At 52.6% G+C, this 13,822-nt stretch overlaps 7 protein-coding genes across 7 annotated transcripts; 6 read left to right on the top strand and 1 right to left on the bottom strand.

Annotated features, from left to right (window-relative positions):
* Nucleotides 1–207: 207 nt before the first annotated feature.
* Nucleotides 208–481, bottom strand: PtrM4_004560 (uncharacterized protein; the record flags this gene model as incomplete). Its single annotated transcript, XM_001930472.2, has 2 exons — nt 208–426; nt 473–481. The coding sequence occupies 2 exons, from the start codon at nt 479–481 to the stop codon at nt 208–210; spliced, it is 228 nt and encodes a 75-aa protein (XP_001930507.2).
* Nucleotides 482–5,060: 4,579 nt separating this feature from the next.
* PtrM4_004550 (uncharacterized protein) lies at nt 5,061–5,219 on the top strand (the record flags this gene model as incomplete). Its single annotated transcript, XM_066102732.1, has 2 exons — nt 5,061–5,118; nt 5,173–5,219. The coding sequence occupies 2 exons, from the start codon at nt 5,061–5,063 to the stop codon at nt 5,217–5,219; spliced, it is 105 nt and encodes a 34-aa protein (XP_065964934.1).
* Nucleotides 5,220–6,564: 1,345 nt separating this feature from the next.
* PtrM4_004540 (Herpes-BLLF1 multi-domain protein) lies at nt 6,565–7,776 on the top strand (the record flags this gene model as incomplete). The annotated part of the gene is made up of 1 exon (XM_001930471.2): nt 6,565–7,776. One exon carries the CDS (start codon nt 6,565–6,567, stop codon nt 7,774–7,776), a length of 1,212 nt encoding a protein of 403 aa, XP_001930506.2.
* A 738-nt stretch (nt 7,777–8,514) lies between these two features.
* PtrM4_004530 (GlpG, membrane protein) lies at nt 8,515–9,610 on the top strand (the record flags this gene model as incomplete). Its single annotated transcript, XM_066102731.1, has 3 exons — nt 8,515–8,765; nt 8,826–9,553; nt 9,603–9,610. 3 exons carry the CDS (start codon nt 8,515–8,517, stop codon nt 9,608–9,610), a joined length of 987 nt encoding a protein of 328 aa, XP_065964933.1.
* Nucleotides 9,611–10,066: 456 nt separating this feature from the next.
* On the top strand, nt 10,067–10,319 carry PtrM4_004520 (Pmp3 domain containing protein; the record flags this gene model as incomplete). The annotated part of the gene is made up of 2 exons (XM_066102730.1): nt 10,067–10,081; nt 10,128–10,319. The coding sequence occupies 2 exons, from the start codon at nt 10,067–10,069 to the stop codon at nt 10,317–10,319; spliced, it is 207 nt and encodes a 68-aa protein (XP_065964932.1).
* A 311-nt stretch (nt 10,320–10,630) lies between these two features.
* On the top strand, nt 10,631–10,923 carry PtrM4_004510 (uncharacterized protein; the record flags this gene model as incomplete). The annotated part of the gene is made up of 2 exons (XM_066102729.1): nt 10,631–10,726; nt 10,789–10,923. The coding sequence occupies 2 exons, from the start codon at nt 10,631–10,633 to the stop codon at nt 10,921–10,923; spliced, it is 231 nt and encodes a 76-aa protein (XP_065964931.1).
* Nucleotides 10,924–11,901: 978 nt separating this feature from the next.
* Nucleotides 11,902–13,672, top strand: PtrM4_004500 (UhpC, Sugar phosphate permease; the record flags this gene model as incomplete). Its single annotated transcript, XM_001930468.2, has 5 exons — nt 11,902–12,055; nt 12,132–12,319; nt 12,473–12,571; nt 12,620–13,612; nt 13,667–13,672. 5 exons carry the CDS (start codon nt 11,902–11,904, stop codon nt 13,670–13,672), a joined length of 1,440 nt encoding a protein of 479 aa, XP_001930503.2.
* Between the last annotated feature and the right edge of the window lie 150 nt (nt 13,673–13,822).

The following is a 13,822-nucleotide window of genomic DNA, read 5'->3' as shown; positions in this document are numbered from 1 at the left end:
GTCAAAACGAATGATCATTAACTCCGCCGCTGATGCTTACATAAACCATCGAGGTAAGACTAGATCTAACGAGGGTATCATCTCATCCTCAAGAATGCGTTGCTTGCATCAACATCCGAGGGTCGCACCAAACATCATGTACAGTTTCATTCCATTCCATCGCAATCACACAACAAAACGCCCTTTTATCAACAAACTCTACATCTTCTACACTGGCGGTACAGCATTGAGGACACGAGCCATTTCGTTTGGCGCCATTTGAAGGCTCTGCATACTACGCACTTGACTTCCCTTGCGGAGCCGCTGTAGTCCAAGAGCCAGTTTCCAGCTTTCCGACTCATCAATCAGGAAGACGTATTTCTTGCCGTCAGCATCGCGGATCGAGGCGCGGAGAATGTGGAGGTTCTTGGTTGGCAGTTTTCCAGTCTATCTTTGTTAGCAAGTATTCATGACCATTAATCGACATGCTTACCTCGATCATCTTTAGTGTCCAAGCCTTGACATCCCACTCGCGTTGCGGAATGCCCCGTACATCGTCGTCAATGAAGAGACCCTCGGACTGGATCTTCAGGATCAAGCCGTCCGTTACCTTGCCAATATTCGATACGAGCTGTGCAACGGGCTTTGGGAAAAGGTCGTTGAAGAGATATACGGCCTTGATGACAATCTTGTTGGGGTCGGTTGTGGAGTAAGGCCCGCTGCGTGAAGCTGGAGGTGTTGTGCGTGTAGTTGACACCGAGGGTGCGTACGACGATTCAGAGTACGCGGAAGAAACGTGTGAACGTGTGGCGGATGAGCGGGGTGGTGCCGTGGAAGTTCGAGGGGTAAATGATTGATTGTCTTCGCTGCCGAGATACGACTTCGCTGACGGCCTCTCGTATGAAGCCTTTGAGTTGGCGGTGGATTTGGTGGGAGAAGAATGTGTAGAGGTTACGGAAGCTGGGGTCGCATTCCGCACACCGGCATAAGGATCGAGTCGCTCGCCCCCGCCAATGCCTCCGTATGTTGTCGACCGACGGGTGTTTGTAATCTCTGGAGCAGCAGCAGCAGCCGCTTGTTCAGCCTTGATCCTCTCAGCATCCGCCTTGAGACGAGCCGCCTGTTCAGCCTTGATTCTCTCAGCATCCGCCTTGAGACGAGCCGCCTGTTCAGCCTTGATTCTCTCCGCCTCCGCCTTGAGACGAGCAGCTTGTTCGGCCTTGATCCTCTCAGCCTCTGCTTTGACTTTCTCGGCCTCCGCCTTGAGACGAGCAGCCTGTTCAGCCTTGATCTTCTCGGCTTCCGCCTTAAGACGCGCCTCTCGCTCTTTCTGGGCCCGTTCACGAGCAGCCTTGAGTCGCTCGGCTCGATCAGCATCTGCTTTTGCCTTTGCAGCGGCTGCTTCGGCTTCGGCCCTCGCTTTGGCAGCAGCAGCTTCAGCCTCAGCCCTTGCTTTGGCAGTTTCAGCTTCAGCCTTTGCTTTGGCAGCAGCAGCCTCAGCGGCAAGCTTCTCCTCGACAGCCCTCTTTGCAGCCTCCTCAGCAGCTTTGGCTCGGAGTTCGGCCTCGAGCTTCTCACGAATCTCCTTTTCAATCTGTGCCCGTGCTTCAGCTTCACGTGCCTCTCGCTCTGCCTTTTCCTTCTCGAGGGCTTCTTGCTGTTTGCGGGCCTTTTCCTTGGCCAGCCGTTCTCGTGCCTCACGTTCACGCTGCTCTCGCTCACGTTTACGCGCTTGCTCCCACTTCTCCTTTTCGGCTTTGGCCTTTGCGAGCTTGGCTGCCTCTTCCTTTGCCTTTTCCTCTGCCAGCTTCTTCTGCCGTGCCTCTTCCGCCCGCTTGAGCTCCTCCCAAGCCCGTCTCCGTTCCTCTTCTTCTTTCTTCTTCTTCGCTGCTTCAGCCTGAAGTCGGGCTTCCTCAGCCAGTCGCCGTTGCTCCTCAGCCTGCCGTTGCTCTTCCTCTATGCGTAGTCGCTCGGCTTCCTCTTGTCGCTTCTTCTCTTCTTCGGCGAGTCTCCGCTCTTCAGCCTCACGCGCCTTTCGTGCCTCCTCGGCGAGTCTCTGTTCTTCGGCTTCGCGCTTCTTACGAGCCTCTTCAGCTAGTCTCTGCTCTTCAGCTTCGCGCTTCTTGCGGGCCTCTTCAGCCAATCTCCGTTCTTCAGCCAGTCTCTGCTCTTCGGCCTCGCGCTTCCTTCTAGCTTCCTCAGCTAGTCGTTGCTCTTCGGCCTCACGCTTTTTCCTAGCTTCTTCAGCTAGTCTTTGCTCCTCGGCCTCGCGCTTCTTCCTGGCTTCTTCAGCTAGCCTTTGCTCCTCGGCCTCGCGCTTCTTCCTAGCTGCCTTGGCTCTCCTCTTCTCCTCGGCCTCACGTTGTTGTCTGGCTTCCTCGGCCAGCCTCTTCTCCTCGACTCGCCTCTTTGCCTCCTCGGCCAGTCTGCGCTCCTCTTCGATACGTCTGCGTTCTTCTTCAGCACGCCTACGCTCTTGTTCGGCGCGCTTACGCTCCTCGTCCTCCTTCCTCTTTGCCTCCTCCGCCCTCTTGAGCTCTTCCTCGTGCTTCCGCTTCTTCTCTGCCTCCTCGGCGCGCTTGCGTTCAGCTTCTTCCTCTTCTTGCTTTTTCTTGGCTTCCTCGGCTCGTCTGCGCTCCTCTTCCTGTTTCCGCAGTCTCTCCTTTTCCTCTGCTTGTTTCCGCTCCTCCTCGGCTCGTTCAGCCTCTTCGTCGAAAGGAGGCACGTCGTCTTGAGGAGGCGGTGATGAGGCGCCGTATTGTCGATATCCGCCCCAGCCTCCGTGATTTTGAGCGCCGCCGGGGAAGCCGCCATTGGGAGGCGGTGGTGGAGGTGCACGTTGGTAGCTCGGGCCGCCGCCTTGTGTACCATCACCCGCCCCAGCACCAGCTCCGCCCGCTCCACTATTTGGCCCTGGCCCATATCTACCACTCCGACTAAATCGGCCGCCAGCTTGTGTCTGACCGACAACCCAGCCAGCAACCAGCATCATCATCGCCAGCGCTATGACACCATTGCCACCCGTTGACACGCCCTGCCTCACAATCAAAAAGTATTGCTTGGCATGAGGCTCCACAGCCTGCCAGAGCACGAGACTCACTATGGTGCTCAGCACTCCTGCAATGAAGCTGTTTTGCTGCACACCCAAGCTGGGCAGGTATATGAAGCCGCCGCCCGACGAATGTGGCGGTATAACGAAGATGTCGTAGTTGCCCGGGGGCAGACCGCCGCTCGGTGGGGGCTCTGGAGGGGGTGCATGGCTACCTCCCGTCGTCTTTGGGTTTGCACCATGGGGAGGCGGCGGGGGAGGAGGACCGTCGTCCATGACTGTGTATTATGGCAACAATCAAACAACACGTGGTGGGTGCTACCGGCAGCGGAGTAGCGAGACAGAAGGCAGAAACATCAGCGGAGCTGACTCGGGATGAAAAGAGATGCAAGCGGTGAGAGTGGGGTATAGATGATTGTTTCAGTTTTTCTTTTGGTAGAAATGTCAATTGAGTCTAGAGAGACGGTTGCAACAAGTCTGCACCGATAGTCTCAAATAATCCGCTCAGAGGTAGCTCCTCTCCGGGCTGACCAAGTTTGTTTACGCCAAGGATTATGGTTCGCTCGGCGGGCCCGGGCCGTTGATGGTGCATGGCTACCGTTACCACGCCGTAACGCCTACAGGCCGAGGGAAAGCCATGCAACATCCGCCACCTGCTCCTACTCGCTGGCAGCGGACAGGCTTCTTTTACATTGCCATGGCCGTGAGAAAAGAAAGGTTTTTTGAGAGCTGTTGCCCACTCGACGCGTGCAAAACAACACGTCAGGCGAGGGACAACAAAGTTGACGCTTGGTTAGCTTGCAGCGGCGGAGCGGTGTATATGTGGCAGAGTCTGATAGCACCTAAGCTCCATGCATGGTACGCGTCAGTGTGCTATTCGACCGTGGTACAACCTGTGGATTTGCTCGTGCCGCGCTGACTTTTCGCTGAGGGCGACCACAGGCTGAGTCGTCTGCAAGCAATAGATTGCATTCAGGTAGTTCGTAGTATGGCTAGCGACAACGCTTGATGACAACGCTTACAGCGCACGAGGCAGACGATGCATGTCTTATTGCCCCACCAAAGGTCTGTAAGTGAACAGAAGCGGACGACTGTTCTAGGCCGCTAGCACCAGCCACTTACATGTAAGTACATATGTATCTGTCTAGCAGGACCACGTGACTACCTGGCAACCACTGTTAGACTTTGCTGGTGTTTGGTAATACTGCATAGGTTGTGTTATGAGGCGACAATGTGCTGAATCCTGTGTTTGTGGATGCGATTTGATGGTTTAAGGATAGAACTGAATCCTGTGTTTACGGGTATACAGTTTAATGGTTTAAGCAGTGTGCTGAAACCTATGTTTGTGGGTATGCGATTTCATGGTTCAAGGCATACAACTTGTGATTCGGACGATGGTGTTGTGGCGAATACGCGTGGAGGTAACGTTACCCTTGCATTCCCGCCTCCCTCATCAAAGGATGTTAAGAAGAATATGGATAACAGAGCTAGCAAACTCTTTGTGTGAATTGACTGAGGTCTACATCTTGACAAATTCTCTTAGTGGAAGGATAGCCTGCGTACTCATTTCCAAGGTCAGTTCCGGTTCTATAAACGCAGTGGGAGTAACGTGAAGGCGTCGGTTGCTACTCGCATCCCATATTATGAAGATGATATCCTCTGACGCTGAGCAGGCCTAAACTTGTCAAGTCAGAGTAAGCTCGTACTCTGCCCTCCGCCTTTCGGCTCATCAAACTTGCCCGCATGATCTGTCTCTTAAATATCCCGTTTACACCCTGAACTCCTCCTCTATGCTTACTTGTAAGCACCTATTCTCGATCCAGTGTCGCCGTATGGCTCATCATAATCTCAGGGGGCGCATTCTGTTCTTGAGCCCCCTTTCGTAGGTGTATTTAATGTTAGTTTTCTCTGCTGCCAGACCAACACAACATCTCGAACTATCATCCTTGCCTATCAACAGCTGCCTCACTTCCATACCTAATCACTACCCACTACACACAAGCCCTGCATCAACCAGCCTCTCATAGCCGACATGAAGACCAGCATCATGCTAGCTGTATTTGTTACAGCAGCAATGGCTGTAGATATACGTACGTTGATACATCTATCTACGCAATTGACAAAATAGCTACTAAACTATGTAGCTGTCGGTCGTGTGCCAATTCCGGGTTGTCTTAAAGACGGGGCTTAGTATACGCGATGTCTCGTCTCCAGTATACACTCTCACTGACTTGTTCACTATGTAGCAACTTGAAATCCTGGAAAAAGCCATTGTTGTAACAGGGACTTTCAGTGCGGTGCCAAGAAGAAGAAGAAGAAGAAGAAGAAGAAGTGTATGTGGATGCTCTAAGTCGGTGTGTTATCCCACCTTCTAGAGGAGAGTTGCAGGTGGTTTTCCGGCTATCAAGGCGAGCATGCATAACCAGGGCTTGGTAGCGATTAGTCCATGGTTAGTCGGATAATATACTGTTTCCATCTGATATGATGTATCCACTTGCACTGAAATATGGAACTAGCGTATAGAGCTAACTACTGCACTTCTATTTGTGTTGCCACGTTCGCGATTGCTGGTGGACTGTGGTCGAACTGCGGTCGAACTCCTGGGTCCATTAAGAGCCGATCAGCGTGTCACTGCGGGGTCGAGTGACTCGAGGCGAGTGAGAACAGGTATCATGTATGCTGAAGGATTAGGTCTAGTTGTCACGTAGGCAGGACGCGTCGTCAGGCAGTGTTTGGAAGCCCACATGTGCAGGTCATGCATGCATGCACTGGTGTTGCTGGCACGTTACCATTGTATGTACGACTTCTATCCACTTCGTCGCATTTCCATGCACTGCCAAGGACACATCCTCGGCCCTGACGTCGGAGAAGTCTGAAACAATGACCTTCACAGCCGCGGGTGGGTGCTAGCGCTGCATCATCACGTGGGGGGTTGTGCGCGTGTCGAGGATTTTGTGGTTTACCCCACCCACATCCACCACCAGCTGGTCTCAAAATATCTTCACCTGCTCAGCCCTGCGCAAGTGGAATTACAAGTGGGACTGCTACCACGTCATTAATGCTTCGCGATCACGCCAGGCGCGCACGACACGATGTAGCCGCAGTCGTCCGCAGCCGGAATGAGTCGGCATACGAGGGTGTTGTCGACGCTACACTCCAAGGCGATGATGGGGATGCAGGTACAGGGTGGTGGAATGTGTCTGATTTGAAGCCAATCAGAGACGACAGATGGGGCTATCCTGGCGACATGATTGGGTGTGAAGGACGATAAAAGACGAGATGCATGCCTTTAGGCCGCAAAGATGTAAGAGACACTGCAGCGGCAAACTTTTTCACCCGATGACCACAATGAGCAAAATGGCGGTGTAGCGGGTTCTAGCGCCGGCCAGCTCGATCACCCGCATACTGTCAACAAGTACTAAAGCTAGGGCAGCGGCTCATCGCGCCTCCCTGTCCGCGTCCGACAAGACTCTAGAGGGTGACTGTTGGGTCGACTACTCGCACACAGCAGGAACCCTCATCGACGACAAACGACCATGTGGAGAACCGGCCTACTCTACCTCGACCGCGGGGACAGCTCCATCCTCAACGCCCTGCGCAATGCGGGGTACGACACACAACAACAGCCCGGCTCGCCGCAACGCTCGCCATCGCGACGCTTCTCTTTTGCCAGCGACACGGAAAGCGCGCTCGAGGGCAAGCTCAAGCACGAGATGCGCCAACAGCAGGGCGTGCAGCACTGGGTCATGCCCGCCGACGTCAACAGCCTCAAATTTGCAAGTCCCCGCAACAGCCCGCGCACCCGAGCCATCGACCCAGCCGACGCCCTCGGCCTGTCTACGGATGCCACCCTCTTCGAAGAGCCTGTCCTTTACTCGCTGGACCGAATAAAGGAAGACGGCCCGTCGCCCGACTACTTTTGCTACGACGACCTGCAAAAGTCGCCATCACTCAAGGGCGACAGTGAAGACGCCGTATCCATGCAGAAGCGACGACCCTCGCACCTCCGAACCCCCTCTACCCCCACCATCGAATCACGCATCGCCAGTGCCCAGCGGGCGTCGCGGACACTGCCGCTGCGTGCCAAGACCAACGAAGGCCTGTTGCAGCTGCAAGCAAACACATCAAAGCCCCAGCGCCCCGCAAACACACACCAGCGCAGAATCTCGCTCGGCCTCCCCATCAAGACGCCCAATGCTACAGGCGACAACCCCCGCCATTCCAGCCCCACTACCACCCGCTCCCTCCACCCATCAACACCCAAGCGGCTACCGAAAAAGTCCGGGCCTGCCTCCACGATCCAGCAGGAGCGCGACCTGGAGTACAAGCACCGCCACACATTCATCGGCACCGCATCGCTAGACGACTTCCTAGAGGTGCTCGACGTTTCGCCCGAGCACACGACAAACAAGGACGCCATCGTGCGTGCCTTTATTCTCCTAGCGTCGAGCGAGCGCCTACTAGCCCGACAAGCCTCCCTAAAGCCCGACGGGTGGAGCGTCATTGCACGAACGTCTGCCGAGACGGTAAACACCGACTACGTCGAACAAGCACACGCCAAGCTCGGGTCCATTGTACTGCGCCAGTTCCTGGACCTAATCACCTTCAACGAGGACGAGGAAGCAAACGCCATGAGCGTCGTCGAAGCCTTTACAGCCGCAAGTCATCTGGATGCACAAGCGAGCAAGGCCACAGGAAGTAAGGCCAAAGCCTTTCGGAGTTGGATGGTGAAGGCGCTACCCCAGTAGGGACGCTGATTATTTTCTAGGTTTTCTTTTGAGCACACCTCACTGCCCTTCTCATGATAATGCGACACCATGATGCCGAATGTCTTATGTTATTACTACATGCCATCCCCTTCCTTTCAACGCCCCTGATAGTACCACCTTTTTGCGTTTCGCTTGCACATCCATCCCGCTCAGCCCATAACTTAGTTGCCCTTCACCTCACCTCACCCTTCCCGAGATAGTTTCATTTCCTCGCCTTGTCTGTAAGGTGCGGCTATCGACCAGAATAGATCATTTCGAAGCCGAAGCCCATTCACCGTGTATTCACTCATGTTTTCGTTCCAGTTGTACCATAGCCTCCCACGCACCGTTTGTCTTTTAGCGTTGATCATCTAACGGCCATACCTTCCATGCCTGTCCCTTGTACTCCTGTATCCGTCCTTGTATCCTTCCAAACGTCCATGGTGGACTGTGAATTGGTCTAACCCCTGGGTATTTTAGTAATAATCGAAAAGTGACTTGAGATGCTAACACCTAGGTGACATGAAATACATGACAGTGTGATAAGCACCTAATACATGTCTGGCGTCCAAGTGACCTTTGTACACTAGCATGTCGTACCCATGCTTATGTGAGTATGTGATAATTTGACGTCACGTGAGAGGGTAACGCCTAACGAAGCGAGTTCGACACTGCCAAACACAACCCACGCTCTCCAACCTCCGCACCGCGGGTACCCCCACGTCCGTGCCGCGAGCCATGTACTTTATTCCGATTCAGCTGCTCGCCTCGACGAGATGCGCCTCTAGAGCAAGCATATCGTTGCTGAAAAGTGCAAATATTGGCTTCGCCGCGGGCTCGCGCATATCCTCACAAACCCGGTTTGCCTCAAAATCATCTCCGCCTAGTAATCCAAAACCCAATCCGCCCTCTCGGAAACTTGTGCTTCCTCCAAGCAAAGCTGGAACGAAGGGTACACCACCGAGTAACCCGTCTAAAATCAAGGTTACGTCTGCAGCCAAGGCCACGTCCACTGCCGAGGCCATTCCCACGGGTGCCAAAGTCGAAAGTAAGAGACTGCCGGACAAGGATCGACCTCGCGAGTTCACTGAGTTGGATCAAAGCATTAATGGTACACGTATCGTGTACGAACGGGCCAAGCTCGTGTGGCCTGGCATCTGGTCGATTGCTACTGTTGTTGCCACCTATGGCGTGTTTGCCTACATGTATATCAACTACGGCGATGCTATATCGTCCGCAGCGCTACAACCCAGTCGCGCAGAGAATTCAGATTCCTGGCTTCTCACTCCCACAGTCATCAGAGACGGCATCAAAATAGCATGGCAAGACCTTGACAAGCTTACAATCGGCATTATCGGCTTCAGCACTGTTATCCATGCGCTGCGACGCTCCGGTCTGTTCTCCCAGGCTAATTTTGTTCACATCGTTGGCCGCTACAGATACACGATTTTTACGCACCCATTCATATACAAGAACTGGGTACATTTGGGAGGGACATCGCTTATACTAGCTTGGTTCCTACCAGGTGTAGTACGACACTTCGATGGCGACGTCTACCACACAGCTGCCTTTCTTGCGAGCGTACCCGTTGTCATTTCATACCTCCACCGCTTTATATTCCGCTTTATCCCTATGCCCTATTTCCCAGTTAACCGGGGTGCAATGTATATCTGCGTAGCAGCATTCGGTGCTTATAGTGTGGCCTATGCGCATGAGAAGATATGGACCCCTGCGGGTGTCGTTGTGCGACTTCCATCGAAGGTTTGGGCTTCAATCGGTATAGTATCATTTCTATTATTTCTTATGATAGCTAGGCGTGCCGATAGAGGTGTGAGAGCGCTTATCCTTGTCTCTGGCCTGGGGCATTTTGGGCTTGGCGCAGCTTACGTTCATTTCGACGGCAAGAACAAGGTCTGGAAACCGTTGGTGGAGGGTTCTCAATACCGGCACTTATTAGTCGGTCGGTAGAGTCTTCCGGATAATCGGCAATGTATATAGTCTCAACACCAGACACGTGCGCCACATTGTGCATCGTCAGTGTGGCGCTGCTCCTATTCGTAGACAGTAATGCACCCCTGTCGTAGCGCCTCGGCTTGCGGCTGGTGCGGCATTCTGATCAAATATGATGCAATGGAGAAGCCAGGTTTCCGGTTTTTAGCGTCGTCAGCTCGTGGCAGCGAAGATAAATAACAGTAAACATCAAACATTGTCCAGCCGAATACAAAGGCGTCGTTTTCCAACGTTTTCAAAGGGGTTTTATGACTACAATAGTCCCATCATATCCGTAACCATGCCATCCAGCACAGTTAGTATGCCAATCTACTGTTAGGGAGCCTTCTAATCGAACATAGAGCGATGTCCTCCTCTACTTCCTCGCTATATGGCTGCCATTTGTATCCGTTGCCATCAAGCGAGGCTGCACCGCCGACCTCTTCATCAACATTGCATTATGCTGTCTCGCCTGGATACCAGGAATCATTCACGCGTGGTACATTATTAGCAAGTCGGAAAAAGCAGAGAGAACCAAGAGTACGGTGGAGTAGCTGTATCTGTAATGTAGAGTCGTGGTCGAATTCAAGCGATTGCACATGGGAAGCATGAGAAGCGTAGCCTAGTGCGTACAAGTTCGACATGCGATGCAACGCGGCCCGCCAAGTCCGTGCGTCTCCGCATGTTGGAGCTAATTAGTAGCTCACGTCATCCAGCGTCCTCCTTTCACTCCTTCATCCCCCACGAACCAAATGACATCTATCAACGGACCATTTATACCTTATTCTGATATTGAAGTTTTGAACAAGATTTTGCAATCCCAAGCCGTGCGCGCATTCAGCTACCGAAGACACCATCCCTGAAGATGAATGTGCCTGCTACCCCGTCACTATCGCAGGGTAAGTCTGCGGCATCATCCGACTACGGCTCAGACGTCTCCTCTGAAGGACTCGAAGAGATTGTACAGTCTCAGATCGTGCAATCAACACCGTGGCCACGCAAGAAATCTCAAGATATGGATAGACCTGCCACACCACCTCCATCACAGTCAAGGGCGCCGATGAAGCCACTGCCCGCATCGCAGCCGGTATGATCAGAAATGTCGTCGCAACCTACGCCTTCAAATTCAACGGTACCGAGATTGGAGATGAAATATAACCAGAAAAGCCACTTCCTTTTAACTAGATCAAATTTGAACTTGCACAAGCGTACAATGTAATAAGGGCCGACTTAAAAGCCTGTCTCAAGCGGACATGATCCTCTTCTCGATAAGGGAAGATTGGGGCGCCTGAACAAGAACCTTACAAATCATCGCATCGCTCCCAATGATGGACAGGCTGCGCGGATAGGAGCATTAATGGAATATCAAAAGCTAAGAGCAGAATGATTGTGAACAGCTAGAGGGGTTTCTGGGATACGATGTCGAGCGATAACATAAGCCGCCGTAGCTAGTGAACCAAACACGTACTTTACTTTGATACTAGTTTCTCAACGCATGACATTCCGATAATTCGCATTCATGCAGACGGTGAAGTTGCGGCTCATGTGAGCGGAAAAAGATGGCTATTACCGCTGCAATGAGCAGCCAGTCTGGGGCAAAATGTCGAATTCTCCACAGTCATACCCCGGCAAAGGCACGCTCGACACGGGACGGATGGCCTAAGCGTTATGCGACATGGGATGCGGCTCAATCTGACAAGACACTTGTTGGGATTCTGCATTACCGTACAGCGCGGCTTCTGTTCATACGCCGACAAGATCCGAGCCGGCTTTAGAAGTAGGTTAGATAGCATCGCATTTCATATCGGTAACCGTCGCCGAGTTCCCGAGCCAAGTGCTGGTCAAGGATCTGATGCCCAATGAAGCCTCCAGCTAATGTGGGGAGGAGCTTATCTAGTAGCTGATCTCCACTCGCGTATGCGCTTAGTTACTACGCCGCCACGAGGAAAATTGAGATGGCTGGGATGCCATGATGTAACGGTGTTGGTCGAGCCAAGACAGTGGGGTATGGTGGTATAATCTGGAGGCCCGCACCGGAGTGGATCAGTTGGAGGCATCTCCGGCTGCAATATATAGAGGGGCCCCATACGTTTGATGGATTGTTGTTCTCCGTCCGTCGCGTGCAAGAATTTTAAGATGGCGACCCAGTACGAGCAGGAGAAGATTTCCACCCACGATGCGGCTCATGTCGAAGAGCACCACAGGAAGGCTGGTGGACTGGCCGCCAACATGAGCCCCGAACGACGACAGCAGGTTGAGAAGACGCTGAAACGCAAGCTGGACATACGATGTTCGCTGTTTGTTTTGATCTATATCATGAATTGTACGGTCCCAACTTCGTCACGTGAGCTTTTCTGACTTTCCAGATCTCGACAGGAACAACATCGCAGCAGCGCGTCTGGGTGGGTTCGAAGAAGATCTCGGTCTTACCGCTACCCAATACTCGACATGCCTAAGTATTCTCTATGTTGGGTATATTTTGATGCAGGTCCCGTCAAATATGATCATCAACCGGATACCACGCCCGTCGTTATACATTGGCGTTGTAATGCTTGTAAGTTGGAGCGTTCTGAGCGTTGTTGGATACATGGGCTTCTGGGTAGACGAGGTGTCATGGGTTCCCACGATAGTTGGATACATGAACTTTTGAGCTACACAAGTGCCATTGATATCAGCGGTAGTTGGATACATGCTGACGTTATCCTAGATCTGGGGCATGATTAGTACCCTGAGTGGTAATGTCAACAGCTTTTCCGGCATGGTGGCCATTCGTTTCATGATTGGCTTTGTCGAGGCAGCTTTTTTGGTAAATACCCTACCCCTATATAAGTATTGCTGGTTCTAACTATAATAGCCTGGAGCCCTTCTGATTTTATCCAAATGGTATACGAGACGCGAGCTCACACTTCGAAACGCCATCCTTTTCTGTGGAAACCTCATCTCAAACGCCTTCAGTTCACTCGTTGGAGCAGCCGTTCTAGGCAACATGGAGGGAACTCTAGGGCACAGAGCATGGCGTTGGCTCTTCTGGATCGAGGGGGCAGTTACAATGGCTATTGCTATTGCAGCTGTATTCGTTCTTCCGGATCTTCCTCATAATTCGCGTGGTTTCACCGAAGAAGAGCGGGCGGTGGCGGTTCTACGAATGACCGAGGACGTGGGAGAAGCCGACGAGGACTCGTCTGAGCAGTCCGCCTTTGCTGGATTCTTCATGGCTGTCAAGGATCTCAAGATTTACGTTATGATGTTGACGTTTACGGCATATGTTATCGGACTGTCGTTCAACGCTTTTTTCCCGACCCTCACCAAAACTCTCGGATTCGGATACATCACCACGCTCCTCATGAGTGCGCCGCCGTGGGCCTTTGCTTGCATTGTCAGTCTTATTAATGCCTGGCACGCTGATCGCCAACAAGAGCGCTTCTGGCACATTGTCGGGCCCATTATGGTTGGCATCGTGGGATTCGCAATTTCAATGGCGACATCACACACAGCAGCACGCTACGTTGCTCTCTTCCTACAGGCTTCATCTTACGCTGGCTTTATCGTATTCTACTCCTGGATTTCATCCTCCTTCCCTCGTCCCCCGGCCAAGCGCGCAGTGGCCATTGCCATGATCAACGCCTTCAGTCAACTCGGCAACATTGCTGGATCGTATGTGTGGAACATGAAGGACAACGGGTACCGAAACAGCTACGGCGTTGTCACGGCCATGTTTGGCGTTACAATCATGGGGTGCTTCGTCTTCAGAGTCATCTTGGTGCGCTTGAACAAGCGACTAGACGACGGTGTAGATGCCTGGGTTGTACATGGAGATGTTGCAGAGCAAACCGCAGCAACGGAGGGCGTAAGTGTCGAGGAGGGCAAGAAGATGATGGGAGACTTTAGGTATCTCATCTAGTCATGATACGGTATGGGATGCTGAACACTGTAACTTACGATATCGACTTCGCTTTCTATGTTAATGCCCAAAAACACTGTGCTATTAAACCCTACGCGTCAATATCACTTTATGATGACATAATCAACAATGCTGCGTGAATGCATATTTCAGAGG

This window comes from Pyrenophora tritici-repentis, chromosome 1 (genome assembly GCF_003171515.1).
Source record: "Pyrenophora tritici-repentis strain M4 chromosome 1, whole genome shotgun sequence".
NCBI classification, from domain to species: Eukaryota; Fungi; Ascomycota; class Dothideomycetes; order Pleosporales; family Pleosporaceae; genus Pyrenophora; species Pyrenophora tritici-repentis.
Note: the sequence above shows the minus strand (reverse complement) of the source record. Positions and strands in the feature narration are given on the sequence as shown.